The sequence below is a fragment of the Spinacia oleracea genome, chromosome 5 (assembly GCF_020520425.1).
Source record: "Spinacia oleracea cultivar Varoflay chromosome 5, BTI_SOV_V1, whole genome shotgun sequence".
In the NCBI taxonomy this organism is placed as follows: Eukaryota; Viridiplantae; Streptophyta; class Magnoliopsida; order Caryophyllales; family Amaranthaceae; genus Spinacia; species Spinacia oleracea.
Window position 1 is genome coordinate 29631622 of NC_079491.1, and position 22794 is coordinate 29654415.

The following is a 22794-nucleotide window of genomic DNA, read 5'->3' on the forward strand; positions in this document are numbered from 1 at the left end:
GTTGGTCAATCTTAAGGCGGATCCGGACGTGCTGTGGACTATCTACGGAGGGACGACACTTGGAGTCCTAAAGACTTGTTCTTGTTCGGTTCGGGCGCAGCTAGGGAAGGCACGCAACAAAGAGTATGCATCTAAACTATGCTAAATTATTATGTGTAAATAATATGTATTCCTGGCTTAATGGTTGTTTCCGCATGATTTATGAATTGTCATATGTATCAAAACCTAACAACATCATCACATCAAGTTCCTCAAAACTGCTCACCAAAAGGTGTACAGGGCCCAGCCAAAACAAATAGAAAATACGGGTTAACAAAAGCTAAGTACGAATATATGCAAGATATGTAAAACATTTATATATACTTAAACATACTTTCACAAACCATTTAATTCAAACTTTCTTAATTGAAATCATAGAAGATTCATTTTCCAAAATTAGAAACTTTCCATAAATAGAAACTTTCCATAAATAGTAACTTTCCATAAATAGTACCTTGTCAAAAGTATAGACATTTCAAGAATTAAGATTTCCAAAATAGAAACTTTCCAAAAGTAGAAACATTCCACGAAAAGAGATATTCCCAATATATAAACTTTCCAAATATAACAATATTCCAAAGTAGAAACTTTCCAAAAATAGATTCTAATTAGAATATGAAAATCAAACACCTCTTCTTATCTCCCCTTCTTTCCTAAATGTGCACACCCCCAAGCTAGTATTCCATCACAAATCTATACATTAGGGTACTAACCAAATAATAGTCAACAAGTGACCCTCGACTTACACAACAAGTAATGCGTATGAACATAAAAGTTCCATGAAATCCATTCCGCCTTGAGACTTTATAAAAGTACAATAATGTCATGAAAGACCATCCAGTCCCAACCATATGATAAACCAACAATCCTCCTTTTATTTAATTAAATTTATTTTTAAAGAAAACCACGTATTTTGAAATAAAGATTTATAACTCATCGAAGACAAACAAACTATTTCAAACACCATTTGAACAAATCCATCATCATATTAAGAAAAATATTTAACCTTTCAAAAATCCTCAAACAATTTTCACAAATCAAGAAACAATTCAAAATCACTAATTCACAATTTTCAATTTGAAAACAATTAATAATTTGAAGGTAATAATCAAACCATACATAGATTTCATTCATATAATAATCTAGCCACATACACGTACCTTGATTAAATAATACCTCACACAAAGGTAAATTTGATCCTGCTACGGATCACTCACGAGTTCCTAACAATTAATAAATAAAACACTAATTAATTCCTGATTGAACAATTAAATTAATAAAAATAAATCTAATGCCCTTAAATTTAATTCATGAGTTATGCATGCATAATAACAGTATTATAAATTAAAATTTCGAATTATGGTTTTAAAAACAAAATTTTAAAAATTACGCCATTAATTTAGAAGATTTTAAATAGTAAAAACTGACCGTAAAAAGAGAAGGCTTTAAAATTAATTGGGGTGTGAAAGTCACGACACCAAGGTGTAGACGTTAACGGCAAGGAGTGCACGACGGAGGTGTCGTGGTGGTGGTATAAGGGTTTTAGGTAAGAAGGTTTAGAGCCAAAGAGGGAGAATAAGTTTAAGAGCGGGCTTGGGAAAACTCTCAACTTAATTTGTGAATAATAATGAATGAGGGAGGGGTATTTATAGTTTTAGGATTAGAGTTAGGGTCAGAATTGAACCCTAATAAGTATATTCGGAGTTGGTGTTTAAGTTAGGGTAGGATTCTGAATCTAGTCATAATTGTGGTGGTTTTCGGTTTAGAGTAAAATTGATTTTAAATAGAAATACGAAAGATGAAATCACGAAATTTTACACAGAGTCTTTTATAATTATTTAAGATTTATCCTGAAAATTTCAGAATTTATCTCAAAGAATTCGGATTTTTAGGGAATTTTGAATTGGTAAAACTCTTAAAATCCAATTTTAAATAGAATTATCTTATTTTTCCAAAATAAATCCGAAATATATTATCATAAATATCCTATTATATAAAACGGATTTTATAAAATACTAAACATAATTTTCGGATTTATAAAATAATTTTAAGATGATTAGAACTCCTTTTCTCTGAAATTGATTCCTAATAGAATTAGGAATTAATAAAAATCAGAAAATAATAATTTAAATTTAGTTTTGAAAATAATATTCCCTCTAAGACATTTGAATATTTTCCCTCCAAAATATTTGAATATTTTTCCCTCCAAAATAATTTAATATATATAAAAAATGCATAAAATGCCTAAAAATATGCGGTATTACACACTCCTCCTGGCACTGTCGTTGCTCATCGCTCATGGGCCTTGGAGGCCAACCCAACGTTGGCTTGTGGTTTTTACGCGCACACGAGCTTTTGCTTGATGTCGTTGATGCTTGCTAGCCAGTCTGCATCTATTTGACGCAATGGGCTTACGATTGGCTAGGCAATGAGCTTCTATGCATACGACCTATGGCGGTATGGCTCATGTTAGCGGCATGTGGCTTGGCCCTTGCTTGACGATTGGTATGTTGATTGCGATTAATTAATTTTCGTGCGACTATTCGGTCCACTAAAATAATATCGTTTATTGCCTTAGACGATTGTTTTCTCCCACTGACCAACATCCGTCATTTTCGAAATTTAACTTTCCTTAAAATATTTACTAAATATATATATTTGCCTAAATATTTAATGCGGTTAACATATCATACGTGTAACTCTATGTCCAGTTAAGAGTAAGTTGTAGATAAATCAGAGATATGTTCTACTTGAACGAAAGCGGCCTCAAGCTAGGCATTCCGATCGCTTGATCTCACTGAAGTAATTATTTCTATAATTGTGAACCTCTCTTACTAGACTTCATATAAATACGTTTAACGCATACTTGATTGAAGGACACATTCCTTCAGAAAATAACCCGAAACCCAAATTGGTTTGAAGCGAAACAACCACTACAACAAGACGACAAAATTTTGACCGTAAAAAAACAGTCGGTAAGAGGCTGAATTTGGTCGGTAAGTCATTTACCGACGGTGTTACCATGGTCGGTGTTTGGCTAAAATCCGACTGAAAAGCAGTCGGTAAAAAGTACTGTCTACCAGAACTGATTTAACTCGAAATGACCCGATACCTGAATCGACCCGAACCGAAGTAACCCGAATCGATCTTCACTCAAACTAGAAGTAACCTGAACAAAAAATAACTGTAAAATTTGAATCAATCCGAAATCGATCCAAACCAATGACCCGAACCAAATCAGAATAAAAGAACAACTCAAATTTATCAATAGTTAAAAATAAGACGAGATTATTTTATATTTTAATAATATTTTAATTTTAATTTTTATTACTATTATTATTACGATGATTATTATTATTATTATTATTATTATTATTATTATTATTATTATTATTATTATTATTATTATTATTATTATTATTATTATTATTATTATTATTATTATTATTATTATTATTATTATTATTATTATTATTATTATTATTATTATTATTATTATTATGGGAAAACACCAAAACGTTACAAGCTTAACAAGCTACAAAGATCAAGTGAACTACAAGAAGTTGGAGGTGAGCCGAGATACAATCTGGGCCCCCACTCCTCTAGCTATGGCGAACCCGATCCTGCTGAAAATGTGGGCAGCTGCCCGTGCCCCAATATCCTGAGCCCTGGAGTACGTCTGGACCCGCTTCAGCAAAGAAACAACCTCTTTCTCTAATTCCCCAAAAGAAGAGAAGGAAAAAGGAAAGAAATCGTAACCCAAAGCCCTACAACGTGCCGCATACTTATCCTGCTTCCGCTGCGCTGCAACCGCCACAACCCGACCCAGAACGAAGCCTGACAACCCAGACTGCGTCATAGGGGAAGACCCAGTCAAGTCAACACACACATCTAGACCGCCATCCCATGAATAAAGCAATATATCTACAGGACGAAGAGCTCCATCACCCTCACTAGTCAGCCCAACGTCAACCTCCTTGCGAGCAGAAATCCCCGACCGATAGCAAATATCCAAAAGGGTATCACGCACAACATTATGCCGATGTTTGATACCCACAATCCCAGCACAAGACACGACATGATCCCCATAAATGTCCCCATCGAAAACCCGAGAGCAAGCAGAACACGGCGCCGAATCAGAGAACAACGGAATACCCAACCGATAGCAAAGAACCGAACGATAAGTCTTACCGTTCATAGTCTGGCCTAAACCCGAGATGGGGACTGCCCGCAACCAAGCTGAGGAGTGATCCCCCTGCTGTGATTTCCATAGGGCAACAAGACGTGAAGATAAGGAGTAGGCGGATGTATTATTATTATTATTATTATTATTATTATTATTATTATTATTATTATTATTATTATTATTATTATTATTATTATTATTATTATTATTATAGGAAAACACCAAAACGTTACAAGCTTAACAAGCTACAAAGAACAAGTGAACTACAAGAAGTTGGAGGGGAGCCGAGATACAATCTGGGCCCCCACTCCTCTAGCTATGGCGAACCCGATCCTGCTGAAAATGTGGGCAGCTGCCCGCGCCCCAATGTCCTGAGCCCTGGAGTACGTCTGGACCCGCTTCAGCAAAGAAACAGCCCCTTTCTCTAATTCCCCAAAAGAAGAGAAGGAAAAAGGAAAGAAACCGTAACCCAAAGCCCTACAACGCGCCGCATACTTATCCTGCTTCCGTTGCGCTGCAACCGCCACAACCCGACCCGGAACGAAGCCTGACACGTTCATTATTATTATTATTATTATTATTATTATTATTATTATTATTATTATTATTATTATTATTATTATTATTATTATTATTATTATTATTATTATTATTATTATTATTATTATTATTATTATTATTATTATTATTATTATTATTTCTACCATAAGTTTCATTTACATATAAACCACATATTGTCTATGAATTAATCCGAGCTTTTTGTCTCAAATACTAGTTACTTTACTAAATCATGATTTTTTTTTACTCTGCATTAATTACTATAATATATTATTATATTTGTCCATGTCTCATCTTCTCGATCATATATTACTAGAAGTAAGAGTAGAGTCATCTAATTATCACTTGTAACAATATGAAAGTGTTACCCACTTACCTAGGGGTGTGCGCGCATAGTGAAGGAAATAATGCCCTTGGTCCAAGTATGCATTCAATGATAAGTCTAATAAATGCGGTTCAGTATTAATTAACAAGTTAATAATTCAGTGAGATCAAGTGAGCTGAATGCCTAGCTAGAGGCCGCTTCAGTTCAAGTGGAATTAATGATATTAATCCATAGCATACTCTTGACTGAACCCGTAAGGTCACACAAATAGTACGTAAACGGATCAAGTATTTAATGGCATTAAATACTCCATCTATGGATATTCGGAATCGACGGATCTTGGTTTCAGTGGGAGCTGAGATCGTCATAGGCAAGAAATGAATACTCCGGAAACGATGATATTGCCGGAAACGGAAATATGGATCGTATCGGAAATATAAATATTATCCAAGTCGTAGATGTTGCCGGAAATGGAAACATGGTACGTATCGGGAAATATTATCGGAAATGGAAATATTGCCGGAATCGGAAATATTGCCGGAAACGGAAATATTGTCAGAATCGGAAATATTATCGGAATCGGAAAATAATTCCGGAAACGGAAATATTAAATATTTGTTCGAAACGGAAATTAATTCCGGAATCGAAAATATTAAATATTGTTCGTATCGGAAATATATTCCGGAATCGGGAATTTAATCGGAAGCATATCGTACGAATAAGCATCGGACGAGGCCTGCCGGACGAGGGCCCAGCACGAAGCCAGGCCATCGCCCAGCAAGCCAAGCGCGCCACACGAACAGCCAAGGCCACGCCAGGCCCAGCGCAAGGCCAGGCCGTGGCAGCGCGCACAACGCGCGCAGCGCGCGCAGCTACGAGCAGTGGGCTGCGAGCATTGCTGCAGCTCGCGTGGGCTTGTAGCTCGCGTGGGCCGTGCGGCCGTGTGGGCTATGCGCGGGTATGGCCTGCACGCTTGCGGGTCATGCTCGCGTAAGTGTTTGTGTTCGCATACGAAACCTAAAACGTGCAGAATTCGTTTAATGATTAAATTCCTAATTCTATTTGATAAATTAATTAAATAAGAGTTTTATTATAATTCTGATTTAATTAATTCGTATCCTAATAGGATTCCAATTCTCTTTCCATACCCCTATAAATATGTGGCCTGGGTTCACAATTTATAACGAGTTATTCAAGTATTCAAAGTGAGTTTTTGAGAGAAAAATTCAGTCACACATCTTGCTCCAAAGTGCCGAAAATTTATAGTACCTTAGGGGCGATTCTAGTTGGTCAATCTTAAGGCGGATCCGGACGTGTTGTGGACTATCTACGGAGGGACGACACTTGGAGTCCTAAAGACTTGTTCTTGTTCGGTTCGGGCGCAGCTAGGGAAGGCACGCAACAAAGAGTATGCATCTAAACTATGCTAAATGATTATGTGTAAATAATATGTATTCCTGGCTTAATGGTTGTTTCCGCATGATTTATGAATTGTCATATGTATCATAACCTAACAGTGGTATCACGAGCCTCTTATTATTTTCATAATCTAAATTGCATGAACATGGTTAAATATTACAAATTTGCAAGAATTAAAAGGGGTGATTAATTTTCGTAATTGTTAATTAATTGCAAATTGCGTTTATTTAATTATACGTACGCAGTTTTTCGGCAGTTTCTTCGTTACTCATCCAAATCGAGTGATTTTTGTGTCAATTCCGCATGTAAAAGGCATTCTAAAATTTTGACAAAAAAAAAATTTTTCTGCCGAACCCAGAATTCTCAAATTCGAAGCCTAACTATGACTTTTCGAAGGTTTTAGTTTTTCGAATGCAAAATTTCGTAAATTTAAGATGTTAAATTAAATATTTGCGATTCTTGTTGATAAATCTTGAATTTTTGATTGACCTACTGTATATGTTTAACAAGTTTGAATGCCTAGCCTTGTTAATTATGCAATCCAATTTGTAATTATGATTAATTAGTTGAAAATTAGAATAATTTAGAATTAATTTGATTTTCATAATTAATTATAATTTAATTAGAAACCTATGATTAAAAACCACCATAAAAATTGTAAATTTATGATAAATTTTAAATTTTTATGACCTAGGCTTGAATCCATGATAATCGAAAATCAATTGAATAATAAATTTTCGATTTTTTCGCCCTAAAATTATGAAATTAATATAAATTTATTAATTTGTCATTAATTTTAAATATAAATTTTAAATTTTTATGCGATTCGTTCATATAACTTGCACGCACAAAGCAATGGACGCTTCGTGTTACCCTTAAGGGGTGTTGTATAGTGCGGGCATGCGACGACGAGCAAGGGAGCTCGTCGCCCGTGCGGCACGAATGCAATGAGCAAGGGCATGGTGCACGAGCACAAGGCAGCAGCCCTGCCTTGTGTCGTGGGCCACGAGCTATGGACGAATGGGCATGGGCGAAGGCAAGGCACGGCAGTCGCGTGTGGGCAGCAAGCGAGCTGCGCCACAACGCGCACTGCCTCGCGCAAGCGCGCGCAGCCTCGCGCGCAGCGAGCGCAAGCTCACGTGCCACGAGCGCTGCGCCCAACGTCGATCGCGCGCAGCGAACAATTGCTCGCGCACAGCGAGCGATGGCTCGCGCACAGCGAGCGATGGCTCGCGCACAGCGAGCGATGGCTCGCGTGCATCGAGCGCTGGAGCGCGCGCAGCAAGCGCTAGCGAGCGCGCACAACGAGCGATGGCTCGCGTGCATCGAGCGCTGGAGCGCGCGCAGCGAGCACCAACTTGTGCGATGGCTTGCGATGGGTAGATGCAGCAGCTATGCGACGAGCGCATGGGCTGCGCGCACATGGCCAGCAATGGCTGTGTGCGTGTGGCCCATGGGCGTGCGATGCGTAGGGTGTTTGCATTACGATTAGATCGTTTTGAATGTTTAATTTGAAATTTTCAGTTTACGTAATTTTAATTAATTTTAAAATTAATAATTTAAATTATTTTCTTGGATTTTAATTTTGAATATTGTAATTATAATAAATTTTATTTATTCTAATTATTTTACTAAAATTAAAATCATGAATTAATTTAAATACGACTGAAATTAAATTAAACTTTTTGGATTCAATTATAAATTTATATGAGCTTTAAATTTTAATTAAATTTGTATGTTTCCGGTTAGACTTGAAATACATTTTTATGTTTAAAATTAGTAAAGCATATGAATTTATTGGTTTAAGTGGGAGCGCTTTTTAGTCATAAACTCTTGATTAGGTCTACGAATCCTTAAGGTTAAAACAACTTGATTAGAATTAATAAGGACTGAATAATTGGTAGATTATTGGTGCCCTTGATTAATTGCTGCAAATGTTTACGTGATGCATAATGTGTTTTACTAACCAGCTATGTGGGCCATTCATGATAATGAATGGGTGAATGGTATATATTGTATATGTACTGTTTTGCAGGTTATGAAGTGACTAGTATGACCCAAATAGGATAGAAAATATGGTCTGCGTACCATTAATTTGAATGTAATTGGTCTAAAGTACCAAAGTTGTTTTTCAATTCAAATATGGTCTGCGTACCATCAAATAGTTGTAATTAGTTTTAATTATAGCTTATCCTATTTGAAGAAAATGGTGCCTCCCACGGAGATTTTCAGACGGACTTTGAAGTCAAAGCTTCAAGATGAAGTCGGGCCATACTAGATCACATTTATCTTATGCATGCTTTAAGTTATTAATTGCTTTAAATATGTCTTAATTATGCATAAGATTGTGGCTTGATTATGTTGCATGATTAAGGATTTTAGTTCACTTAAAATCTAACCAACATAGTAAGAGCCTTAAGTTCCAAACTTAAAAATTGAGTTAAAAGGTGCCATGCCAAAATATACACTTGCTTGGATATCCTTTACATCAATCTAGTAATAGTTTTCGCTCAGCGAGGTGTTACTTATTGGTCCTAAAGGGGCAAGGTACACAAATAATTGTGAGTACATGTTAGTTTTGGTGAAACTCAACGATATAAGTAAGGAGTCCTTTTATGTCGTGGCAAAATCGATAGGTTTACCTAATAAGTTCTTAGACGTACCTATCAACCAAGAATAGTTTCTAGACTATTAGCAAAAGGCTTTAGCTTACCTAAGATGTTTTAGGATTAAGTCGACAAACTGTGCTTAGTTCTTCAATGATTTTAGGATCTTGGAATCATTTTATTCACACCTGCCGGAACACATAACTTGAATAAAATGCTTAATAAACATTGAATTATGCATGTATGCTAGAATTTAAGTTTATTAAGAGAAACTGTGAATGGTTATTTATTTGTTTATTCTTTTCAATTGTAGTTTTTAATATGGCAAACAACAATTCATTCAACATTCGATCAATTCTCGAAAAGGAGAAGTTGAACGGGAAAAACTTCCTTGACTGGCAAAGGAACTTGCAAATAGTTCTTATGCAGGAAGAAAAGGAGTATGTCCTAGATGAGGCGATGCCCGAAGCCGCAGGCGACGGGGTCACTCAGGCAGCCCTCAATCGTTGGATTGATGCCAACAAGGATGTGAAATGTCTAATGCTCTCCACCATGAGTGCGGATCTGCAGAAAACGTTCATCAACTCAGATGCTTTCACAATCATCAGTGAGTTGAAGAACATGTTCCAAGATCTGGCTCGAGTCGAAAGATTCGAGACTCATAGGCAAATTCTTGAGACCAAGCTTAAGAAAGGCGAGCCCGTAAGTCCACATGTTCTCAAAATGATTGGACTCATTGAGAATATGAGTCGGCTGGATCAGAAATTTTCTCAGGAAATGGCTATAGACACCATCCTCCATTCTCTTCATAGCGGGTATGATCAGTTCAAACTGAACTACAGTATGAATATTCTGGACAAAACGCTCACTGAGCTTCACGGTATGCTGAAGACCGCTGAAAAGACGCTCAAAAGTGATAAGCAGGATGTGCTTATGGTGCGTGGGGGCAAGTTCAAGAAATCTGGAAAGAAGAGGAATGCTAAGAAAGGTGGCAACAAGGCCAGCCCAACTAAGCAAACTGGCGCCAAATCTGTAAAGAGGAAGGTCAGTCAACCCACTTCTGAATCCGAATGCTTCTACTGCAAGAAGAAGGGGCATTGGAAGAGAGATTGCTTGAAGCTAAAGGAAGATCAGAAGAACGGAACAGTCGTTCCATCTTCAGGTATTTTCGTTATAGACTGTATACTTGCTAATTCAACTTCTTGGGTATTAGATACAGGTTGTGGCTCACACTTATGTTCCAATCCACAGGGACTAAGAAGAAATAGAAAGTTAAGCAAGGGTGAAGTCGACCTACGAGTGGGAAATGGAGCACGGATTGCTGCATTAGCTGTAGGAACTTACTTTTTGTCGTTGCCCTCCGGGCTAGTTTTGGAACTGGAAGAATGTTTCCATGTTCCAAGTCTTACTAAAAACATCATTTCAGTTTCTTGCTTAGATGCTAAGGGATTTTCCTTTTTAATAAAAGACAATAGTTGTTCGTTTTATTTTAAAGAGATGTTTTATGGATCTGCTAGATTAGTCAATGGACTTTATTTATTAGATCACGACAAACAAGTATATAACATAAATACCAAAAAGGCCAAAAAGGATGATTCAGATCTCACCTATCTGTGGCATTGTCGATTAGGCCATATAAACTTGAAACGCTTAGAAAGACTTCAAAAGGAAGGAATTCTAGAACCATTTGACTTAGAGGATTATGGTAAATGCGAATCATGTTTACTTGGCAAAATGACAAAGCAACCTTTCTCTAAAGTTGGAGAAAGAGCAAATGAACTATTGGGTTTAATCCATACAGATGTATGTGGACCAATGAGTACAAATGCTAGAGGTGGTTTTAGCTACTTTATCACTTTCACTGATGACTTCAGTAGATATGGTTATGTCTACCTAATGAAGCATAAGTCTGAATCCTTTGACAAATTCAAGGAATTTCAGAGTGAAGTAGAGAATCAATTAGGCAAGAAGATTAAGGCACTGCGGTCTGATAGAGGCGGTGAATATCTGAGCTATGAATTTGATGACCATCTGAAAGAATGTGGAATTCTATCAGAATTGACTCCTCCTGGAACACCACAATGGAACGGTGTGTCGGAACGGAGGAACATAACCTTGCTAGACATGGTCAGGTCAATGATGGGTCAGGCCGAACTTCCATTAGAATTTTGGGGACATGCACTAAATACAGCTGCACTCACTATAAATAGAGCTCCGTCTAAAGCTGTCGAAAAGACTCCATACGAATTATGGTTTGGAAAGCCTCCAAATGTGTCTTTTCTTAAGATTTGGGGATGTGAAGAATACGTCAAACGATTAATTTCAGACAAACTTCATCCAAAATCTGACAAATGTGTCCTTGTGGGCTATCCAAAGGAAACAAAGGGGTATTACTTCTACAATACATCTGAGAACAAGGTGTTTGTTGCTCGAGATGGTGTCTTTTTGGAGAAAGATCACATTTCCAAAATGACAAGTGGGAGAAAAGTAGACCTCGAAGAAATTCGAGTCGAACAACAAACTCTAGAGAATGCTCAAGATGACATTCAGGATGAAGCTCAGAGATCTTTAGAAGAATCTGGTGAGAATCATGGTCAATCTAGAAATGTTACCCCGCGTAGATCGCAAAGATATAGATCTCAACCAGAAAGGTACTTAGGTATTTTGACGAACGAGAGCTATGACGTTCTATTACTTGAAAGTGATGAACCTGCGACTTACAAACAAGCTATGATGAGCCCTAGCTCCAAGCAGTGGCAAGAAGCCATGCAATCTGAATTAGACTCCATGTCTGAAAACCAAGTATGGGATTTGGTCGATTTGCCAGATGGCTACCAAGCCATTGGAAGCAAATGGGTTTTCAAACTGAAAAAGGACAAGGATGGGAAACTTGAAGTTTTCAAAGCTAGATTGGTTGCAAAAGGTTACAGGCAAGTCCACGGTGTGGATTACGATGAAACCTTTTCACTAGTTGCAATGCTAAAGTCTATTCGGATAATGTTAGCAATCGCTGCATATTACGATTACGAAATATGGCAGATGGATGTCAAAACTGCTTTCTTAAACGGCGTTTTAACAGAAACTGTGTTTATGACACAGCCTGAAGGTTTTGAGGATCCAAAGAATGCTAAAAAGGTATGCAAGCTAAAGAAGTCAATCTACGGATTGAAGCAGGCATCCAGGAGCTGGAATATACGTTTTGATGAAGCAGTCAGTGACTTTGGTTTCATCAAAAACGCGGACGAATCTTGTGTATACAAGAAGGTCAGTGGGAGCAAAATCGCTTTCCTAGTATTATATGTCGACGACATATTACTTATCGGAAATGACATTCCTATGTTGAACTCTGTCAAGATTTGGCTTGGGAAATGTTTTTCGATGAAAGATCTAGGAGAAGCACAGTACATATTGGGCATCAAGATTTACAGAGATAGATCTAAAAAGATGATTGGACTTAGTCAAAGCACTTATATCAATAAGGTGCTTGATAGGTTCAAGATGGCGGACTCCAAGCGAGGCTACCTACCCATGTCTCATGGAATGACTCTAAGCAAGACTCAGTGCCCAAAAACACTTGATGAGCGTAGACAAATGAATGGGATTCCATATGCATCATTGATTGGTTCAATAATGTATGCTATGATATGTACACGCCCGGATGTTGCGTACGCACTCAGTGCTACGAGCAGATACCAGTCAGACCCAGGAGAGGCGCATTGGACTGCTGCCAAGAACATTCTGAAGTACCTGAAAAGGCACAAAGATGACTTCCTGGTCTATGGTGGAAATGATGAATTAATTGTTAAAGGCTATACGGACGCAAGTTTCCAAACCGACAAAGATGATTTCAGATCACAGTCTGGGTTTGTCTTCTGCCTCAACGGAGGAGCAGTAAGCTGGAAAAGTGCTAAGCAAAGCACCATTGCGGATTCTACAACTGAAGCGGAGTACATTGTTGCACATGAAGCAGCAAAGGAAGCTATATGGCTAAGGAAGTTCATAGGTGAACTCGGTGTAGTCCCCTCCATTAAAGGACCAATAGCCCTGTATTGTGATAATAACGGAGCTATTGCACAGGCAAAGGAGCTTAGACACCACCAGAGAGTCAAGCATGTACTTCGTAGATTTCACCTTCTACGAGAGTTCGTTGAAAGAAAAGAAGTTGAGATAAGCAAAATTGGTACTGATGACAACATATCAGATCCATTAACTAAACCTCTGCCGCAGGCGAAGCACAACTCGCACACTGCAGCTATGGGAATCAAGCATATTGGAGAATGGCTTTGATGTCTCTGTTTAATGTTTTAAAGTTTTAGAGTTTAAATCTTTGTAAAACATTATTGGTTAATCCTTCACAATAAATGAAAAGAATTCATTTTTCCATTTAATTTGTGGTTTATTAAATGATAAGTCCCTTCAATTTGACGATATATTCAAGATAGACTGTCAGGACCAGTCCTGTGACTAAGAAATGTCTATCAAGTGAACTTGAATGTCAAAGGTTGGAAATGGTCCCTAGTCGGAGTTTTCTATAAAATTGGACGCATAGAAAACGTTAGACGATTAGAATGCAAGATGACTAGTAGTTCTGTTTCTTGAACTATGTGGACATGGCAATGTCATAATCATTTGCATAGATACTTACTTTGGGAAGACTAGTATCGGACAAGACCTATGAAACTTTACTGTAAGAGATGAAAATCTGTCATAAGTAAATTTCATTAAAATTATTAGACACTAAATCCTCAATACCTGAGTGATTTGAGATTACTTGTTTGAGAACTGGTTGCTTTGACGTTGACCAATCGTCGCACCGTAAAAGGAGGCTATAAAGGCAACGCTCAGGTAATCACCTATCAAACGAAGTCTAATCTCAAGATCACAAGATTGTGATTGTCCTCCCATAAATCAGGATGAGATGCTTAAAAGTTGTACAAGGCCACTCGGAGAGCTAGAAACTGTGAAATGCATGGCCGTGCTCGGATGAATCATAGGCTATGATTATCTGTTTATTTGATCAGTTGAACTCTGAAACCGAGGAACACCTCTGGACATAATAAGGATGACAACTCTTACCTTATGTTCAAGAGCAAGCATCGAGCGACAAAGGAATTAGGAAATGCACACTTGTCCCTAAGGACAAGTGGGAGACTGAAGGAAATAATGCCCTTGGTCCAAGTATGCATTCAATGATAAGTCTAATAAATGTGGTTCAGTATTAATTAACAAGTTAATAATTCAGTGAGATCAAGTGAGCTGAATGCCTAGCTAGAGGCCGCTTCAGTTCAAGTGGAATTAATGATATTAATCCACAGCTTACTCTTGACTGAACCCGTAGGGTCACACAAATAGTACGTAAACGGATCAAGTATTTAATGGCATTAAATACTCCATCTATGGATATTCGGAATCGACGGATCTTGGTTTCAGTGGGAGCTGAGATCGTCACAGGCAAGAAATGAATACTCCGGAAACGATGATATTGCCGGAAACGGAAATATGGATCGTATCGGAAATATAAATATTATCCAAGTCGTAGATGTTGCCGGAAACGGAAACATGGTACGTATCGGGAAATATTATCGGAAATGGAAATATTGCCGGAATCGGAAATATTGCCGGAAACGGAAATATTGTCAGAATCGGAAATATTATCGGAATCGGAAAATAATTCCGGAAACGGAAATATTAAATATTTGTTCGAAACGGAAATTAATTCCGGAATCGAAAATATTAAATATTGTTCGTATCGGAAATATATTCCGGAATCGGGAATTTAATCGGAAGCGTATCGTACGAATAAGCATCGGACGAGGCCTGTCGGACGAGGGCCCAGCACGAAGCCAGGCCATCGCCCAACAAGCCAAGCGCGCCACACGAACAGCCAAGGCCACGCCAGGCCCAGCGCAAGGCCAGGCCCAGCAGGCTGTGGCAGCGCGCACAGCGCGCGCAGCGCGCGCAGCTACGAGCAGTGGGCTGCGAGCATTTCTGCAGCTCGCGTGGGCTTGTAGCTCGCGTGGGCCGTGCGGCCGTGTGGGCTGTGCGCGGGCATGGCCTGCACGCTTGCGGGTCATGCTCGCGTAAGTGTTTGTGTTCGCATACGAAACCTAAAACGTGCAGAATTCGTTTAATGATTAAATTCCTAATTCTATTTGATAAATTAATTAAATAAGAGTTTTATTATAATTCTGATTTAATTAATTCGTATCCTAATAGGATTCCAATTCTCTTTCCATACCCCTATAAATATGTGGCCTGGGTTCACAATTTATAACGAGTTATTCAAGTATTCAAAGTGAGTTTTTGAGAGAAAAATTCAGTCACACATCTTGCTCAAAACTGCCGGAAATTTATAGTACCTTAGGGGCGATTCTAGTTGGTCAATCTTAAGGCGGATCCGGACGTGCTGTGGACTATCTACGGAGGGACGACACTTGGAGTCCTAAAGACTTGTTCTTGTTCGGTTCGGGCGCAGCTAGGGAAGGCACGCAACAAAGAGTATGCATCTAAACTATGCTAAATGATTATGTGTAAATAATATGTATTCCTGGCTTAATGGTTGTTTCCGCATGATTTATGAATTGTCATATGTATCATAACCTAACACATAGGTCCAAAACCGGGCCGGACCCGACTAGACCGGAACCGGTTGGACAGGTGGACCGAACTTTTACCCAGAATCCGGTCCGGAAAGAATCCGGAATGGACCGGACCGGAAAGAATCCAATATGGACCGGACCCGGACCGGAAAATTCAGGTCCGGTCCGGTTTTGGATTGGCTTGGACCGCGCAGTTTTTTTAATTTTTGCTATTTACAATCGTAAACTCAATTTGTTTTTACACTTTATCTTTTTACAACCTACATTTCTCTTTAAGTATCTTATACATCACATCATAAGCTTAATATAAAGGGGATAAAGACCAATGACATAATTTTTTTTTTTTTTTGTGTTGGGGAGATTAATGTACATGGGCTATAAGTTGGGCTCTTCCGGGTCACCAGTCTGAGCCGGCAAATTCCGGGTTTTGACCCGACCGGACCGAAAAACCGGAATCGTATATTTTCAAGGATCGGGGACCGGACCGGAATCTATTGGTCCGGTCCGATCCGGTCCAGTTTCGATCCGGTTCTGGCCCAATTCCGGTCCGGACCGGACCGTACACACCCCTACACTTACCCTTATCCTTTACTATGATTCTCGTGCCATAGACCAACAAACTCTGAACCATGTACGGTTATCCCTTAATTATTTTGTAAGAAATATTGTTATGTGAAAATATTATTAAAAATAATTGATTGAATGACGACCAAATCTAAAGCTAAATAACCTGATCAAAATTTGAAACATGAAAAATACAATCTAACCTGAAAAACTCGATCTAACTTGAAAAAATCCGATCTAACCTAAAAAAGCGGATCCGATATGAACCGATCCAATATTGGCCCGTCCTGACCTAAACTTGACCTGATCTTACCATCAAAACACGTACCGAATTAAATCCGAAATCGAAATGGACCCGACCCACCCGACCCAAAGTAAAAGTGACCCGAAATGACACGATCAAAATGAACCCAAGTCGAATCTTATCCAACTGACCCATTTGCCCAGTCTATATATGGGATGGTTGGGAGGGAAAGTGGATTTCTCTATTTTTTTTGGGCACAAATTAATTTATGGAAAAGTTAAATTAGGATGATTTATGCATTTAGTTTTTGTTGGGTAAAATGGAAAAATGCATATGACTAAATAGAAACAGGAAAAATATATTAACAATCCTGATTAAGAAAACAAAAATAATACTACTTCCGTTTCACAATACTTGCATCATTTCTTCTTTCACGTATCCCAACATGCTTCTGAATATCTCTAATTGCATATAAGTAAAAATTAAAAAAAAATGATATTTGAAATCCTCACATTGTTACGAATTTAACAAGATCTCACTTGACTATATTTGTTTTTACATAATGTGAAAGAATAATTAGCAAAGTTTGTTAATGTATAGTGTCCAAAAGAGAAACGATGCATCTATTGCGGAATTTTGGAAGTATGATGTAACAGAGGAGTAGTTATGTAGTACTATTATTACATGATGTGATCACAATTACTCATTTTGTGAAACATAATTACTTTATACTTCCTTCTTTGTTGAATGTTAGTCTTCATTCCACATTGAAATGTTTTTTTATTAGTCTATTTTCAAATCTTTTCTTATTTGTCCAACATTTATCCCCATTATATCCTCATAAATATCCAGATAACCCTCTTATTTTATTTCTAAATAAACCTTTATATCTTCATTAAACCCCTTAATTGTTTCTCTTTCGTATCTACAATGAGTTAGATTTATATGATAAGTGTACTTATAATGAATTATTTATATTTCAGAAGGCACTAGTATGAAGAAGTAAAAGGAGCATACAACGACCAGTTAAATAGATGTAGTACATGAATTACATACCATGTGAACTTGTTTTAGGATTGAATTATTATAAAAGGGTCAAAGAACGAATGATTAAAGAAATTCTGGAAAAAAAGACCAATCAGTATCTTATACTCCATATGTTACCACAATTTGTAGAGTTCTCCGTAAACTACCAACGAATTTCCAGCATGGTGACGTTTCGAAAATCGGTGTGGAAGTACATGCAAATGACAATTTCTGATATTTTAGTCATCTAACACTTGTTGATTAATAACATTATTTTTAAACATATTTTAGTCATCTCCACCCTCGATCTCTCTTTTTGCCCAACACCATCTCAACTTAATTTTTTCGTTCTACTCAACAAATCAGCAGCAGCTAGCTCGAGCCCTTGGCCATCATCACCATGTTGATTTGGAAGTGGATTTTCTTCTTAAATACTCAAGAGGAGGAGGCAATAACAACAATTAATCATTGGTTATCTTCAGTAGGGAGTACCATTGGCAGACTATTTTGGTACATGACTAATGGCTTATCCTCATCAAAGACAAGCTTGATTTGTTAGAGTGATGGTATATCTAGAGTTCTAGTATGTTTAGGAAACTAGAGAATTGTGTTAGTTTAGGAATATAATAGAGTCCTAAACCTAATAGAGTTATGTTATGGTTTCCTATATAAACCAATGATGTAACTAGTTATGATTAAGCCTTTAAGTTATATTGTCAATCGATATTATTATATTCCCTTTAGAGTTATGTTATTGCGGAGTGTACCGCAACAAAGGAACATGAGTGTACCTGTTTTCCTCAACATCAGATTGATGGTTTCGGTCGTCATGATTTTACACTTCAATCGTACCGTTCGTGTTACTGCCATTACGATTGCAGGGGAGTGTAAGAGTTATGGCGGGGGAGTGCAAGACTTATGGTATATCTAGGGGTTCTAGTATGTTTAGGAAACTATAGTTGTGTTAGTTTAGGAATCTAATAGATTCCTAAACTTAATAGAGTTATGTTATAGTTTCCTATATAAACCAATGATGTAACCAGTTATGATTAAGCCGTTTAAGTTATATCATCAATCAATATTATTATCCTCCTTAGTTTAACATGGTATCGGAGCTATCCATAATTTGGATTGATCCTACGCTTCCGCAAAAATTCTCCGGCTGGTGGGTATGAGTTAAAAACCCACCGGCTGGATTTGTTAACTCTCTAATATATTTTTTCCTATATTATTAAACATGATCTAGAACCTAATAAAGGGGTGATCGGTTAGTTTTTGTTGATGGTGTTTGCTTTGCTCATTGACGTGCATGTGCTTTGAGGGTATATAGTGGGTGTCAATTATTCATGTTTTGGTTGACATTAATTAAATATAAAGTGGAGAGGAAACTAGATTGGTGTTGCTGCTGTTAGAGTTGGTTTTTTTGCGCGTGCAAGAGTGTACTTGCAATCGCGTGTGCAGGAGTGTACTTGCGCTAGTGTGACTAATCGTTGATGTAGTGCACAAGTTTTAATCGGACAAGGAGTGTACATGTTCTTTGGTTTTGCGCGGAATCCGAAGCAGGAGTGTACCTGCGTTTGTATTGGTGCTCAACGTGTCCTAGCATCGCCAAACTCTTCACCAGTTATCGCAGAGTGTACCGCAACAAAGGAACAAGAGTGTACCTGTTTGTCTCGACATCAGATTAATGGTTTCGGTCGTCATGATTTTACACTTCAATCCTATCGTTCGTGTTACTGCCGTTATGATTGCGGGGGAGTGTTAGAGTTATGGTATATATATCTAGGGTTCTAGTATGTTTAAGAAACTAGAGTTGTGTTAGTTTATGAATCTAATAGAGTCATAAACCTAATAGAGTTATGTTATAGTTTTCTATATAAACCAATGGTGTAACCAAGTTATGATCAAGCTATTCAGTTATATTATACTCAATCAATATTATTCTCTATAATTTAACATAATTCATCTTGGGAACCCTCTTCTCCTTCGTGAGTAAAACTTCAACATCTTCTCCTCTTTCGCTCCTACCTCCAGAGCCTAAGATAAAAATGAAAATTAATCAAATTGAAACTCTAACAACCACAATGATCAAAATTCAAGAACAAAATCACGATCAACCAAAATTGAGAATTGGGGAATTCGAAATTGGAACCCTAAGAAAGAATCGGAACCCTAGGAAAATCGAAAGGTGCGGAAAATCAACCAAATTACCCATGTTAGCCTGAATGTGTTGAATTCTTTAGTAATTGGTGTTTTTGTTGTCAGATTACACACCGGTTTTCAAATCGTTAGCGGTGGATGGGAGGGTTAGATAGAAAGGATAGGGGGCCCGGTGGTAATTGGGGGGAGAGAGAGGAAATATACGGGATGGTAGATGAGCAGCCATGGGAAGGAGAAGAAGATGACCCCATGGAAACTTTCGTGGGAGGAGGAAGAAATAAGAAAAAGGGAAAAAGAGGATTGTGACGTAATTATATTTTTTCTTTATGGAGTTGGCATTCCGTTAGGCTTTGTTTGGTTGAGCGGATTTGGGAGGAAAAGAAAGGAAAGAAAATGGTTTTATTATGTTCCCAAGTTTCGTTAGATAAATTACATAGGATTTGGTAGAAAATGAAAGGACAAAAGGTCTTGTGCGTACAAGGTGTACAATAAATTTATTGTACACCAAGATAACTTTTACTCATTTTTGTGTAACTTTAACCTAGTTTTGATTAACTTTTATATTAGTAAAAACAATTGATAGATAAATATTTTAAAGTGTTAAATGATTATTTTTATACATTATTAGTGATTTAGAAGAAATAAGTTTTATTAAAATGAAAAAAAAAATTACTTAAAAATAGATAACTTTTACAACCTTTGTAAATAAGAATTTGTGATGAAAGGAAATGAGAGGAAGGACCCTTAGTAAAAATATCAGTTTTCTTTCCTCCCAAAATTGTAGGAATTTGAGAGGAAAGGGAAAATTAAAAGTTGTCATTTATATTTCATTTTTCTTCAGTTAAACCAAACACAAGGAAATTAATCTCTTTCCCTTCCTTTCTTTTCCCTTCCTTTCCTTTATTAATAATGAACCAAATAGAGCCTTAATCAATAGGCATGTTATGCATTTTTTAAAAGCTCAAGAGTATATGGTAAATATTGAAAACACGAGGGTTTTTAGTGAATTAAGTTAAACCTCGGGAGTATTTTTGTAAAAAGCCCGTTAATATTAGTATGAAAAAATATCAAATCGGTGTTTAATTTATTATAATCACTATATGAACAATAAATGTCACTATGTACGTAAAAGGGTGTTAGAGTAAAACCGTTGGCTTTGGGTTCACACAGGAATCCTATCTGAATTTATATTATCTTATTAGAATTTATCTGAATTTATCCGAACTTATCTTAACTTTAAATAAATTATAATATTATTTTTTCTGAGTGTATATTATATCTTATCTTAACTTATTTTATCTAAAATAAGTCAAATTAAGTTGAACAGAAGAGAGCCTAAGTTGTCCGGAATACTCCGTAAGTAATAGACTACGAATACGATGGTCCGACCCTACAAATACAATTAAGTAGTCCGTATTATTTATAATAAAAGGAAGAAGTTAAATGGAAAGTACTAGTACGGAGTAGTATAAAAGATTAGTCTAAGGTGGTAGGTTGGTTATGCTTGACCCTTCCCATAAAACATGGCATTCATCAAGCCAAGAGAGCTTGGTGGGAAGATCTTGAGGAAGAAGGAATGTGTACCATCACCCCCAAGCTATGTAAAATTATCCAGCAACAACGGGAATGATGATGACGATGAAGAAGGAACCCCGAAAGGGCATGTTCCAGTTATGGTGGGCAACATCGATGAGGGTGAATTAAAGAGATTTGTGGTTCCGACTGGGTTCATGAAGGATCCTTCTATTGTTACGTTGCTTAAATTATCAGCTGCTGAGTTTGGTTATAATCAAGAAGGAGTCTTACAAATTCCTTGCCATCCTGAATGTTTTCAAAAGATTATAGGTAAGTTGTACAAGAAGAGATCATACTTCATCATTTAATATATAACAATAATCATATCTAATTAATACTGTTATAATGTTGTTGTAGCTTAATTCGATCAATGTTTGAATTGGATTTTCGGTTTGATTCCTGGTTTTTTTTTTACTCTAGTGTATTACAAGATCAGATCACATAATACATTGAGTTCTACCTAGGTTGAAATAACGTACTACCAGTTCAACTTTTGATGTTGAGAGGTTGATAAATGATGACGTGTGTTGTATTATAATCTACACAGTTGAATATATACCAAGTATCTTCTTTCTTCTTTTTTATTTTATTTCATTTCCGTATACATTACTGTCTATCTGCTGTACTTTCCCACAATTTTTTTTAATATATATATATATATTTTTTTTTTTAAAAATCTACTTCTTGCAAACACGAATTAGTCTTGCGGAGAGACTAAGGATCTTAAATTAAACCCTGTACGTAGCATGTACGACTGTACGATTACTTCGTTATAAACTCAAGGGACCGATTGATCGCGCGTTCAAATAAGGTTGAAATTAAGAATGATACTAACGTGATACTCCCTCTGTCCGGGAATACTCGCAACGTTTTGACTGGACACGCTGACCAATGCACAACTTTGACTATTAATATATTTAATTATATATTATAAAAACTTATAAAATATTAATATTTTGAAAATCTAATATATTTATATGTATATAAATGAGGCATATTTGCTGAAATATTAGATCGCCACCTAGGATTACTATTGGTTTCGGCCAATGAAAAATAAGATCTCTAATTTATTTTTGAATCAAAAAAATCGAGTGCCATGTAGATAATTAATTAGGTGCCACGTAGATATTTTAATTAATTAATTATTAATATATCCATACAAAATCAAACACTCTAATAATTAAAAAATAAACTTAAAATAAAATTCATCCAAAATAAAACACTAATCTAAAAAATAAAATTCATCCAAAACTAAATGTTAATCTAAAAATTAAAATTCATCCAAAATTAAACGTTAATCTAATACAAATTCAATCCAAAATCAAACACTAATCAAATATTAGAGCACCATGTAGAAAATCTAATGGTTTCGGCCAATGAAAAATAAGATTTCAAAATTATTTTTGAATAAATTAAAAAAGTCGAGTGCCACGTAGATAAATAATTAGGTGCCACATATATATTTTTATTAATTATTTACTAATATTACACAT

General features: G+C 36.7%; 2 protein-coding genes across 2 annotated transcripts; both read left to right on the top strand.

The window, feature by feature from the left end:
- The first annotated feature begins 9963 nt into the window (after positions 1-9963).
- On the top strand, positions 9964-10576 carry LOC130460660 (uncharacterized). Its single transcript, XM_056828037.1, has 2 exons — positions 9964-10295; positions 10385-10576. The coding sequence occupies exons 1-2, from the start codon at positions 9977-9979 to the stop codon at positions 10399-10401; spliced, it is 336 nt and encodes a 111-aa protein (XP_056684015.1). The 5' UTR covers positions 9964-9976; the 3' UTR covers positions 10402-10576.
- Positions 10577-21091: 10515 nt separating this feature from the next.
- Positions 21092-21954, top strand: LOC110775261 (auxin-responsive protein SAUR71-like). Its single transcript, XM_056830157.1, has one exon. It carries the CDS (start codon positions 21250-21252, stop codon positions 21607-21609), a length of 360 nt encoding a protein of 119 aa, XP_056686135.1. The 5' UTR covers positions 21092-21249; the 3' UTR covers positions 21610-21954.
- The last annotated feature ends 840 nt before the right edge of the window (positions 21955-22794 follow it).

What these genes read in the sequence shown, in the direction of transcription:
- LOC110775261 (XM_056830157.1), top strand. Translation starts at nt 21,250, where the DNA reads ATGGCATTCATCAAGCCAAGAGAGCTTGGTGGGAAGATCTTGAGGAAG.
- LOC130460660 (XM_056828037.1), top strand. Translation starts at nt 9,977, where the DNA reads ATGAATATTCTGGACAAAACGCTCACTGAGCTTCACGGTATGCTGAAG.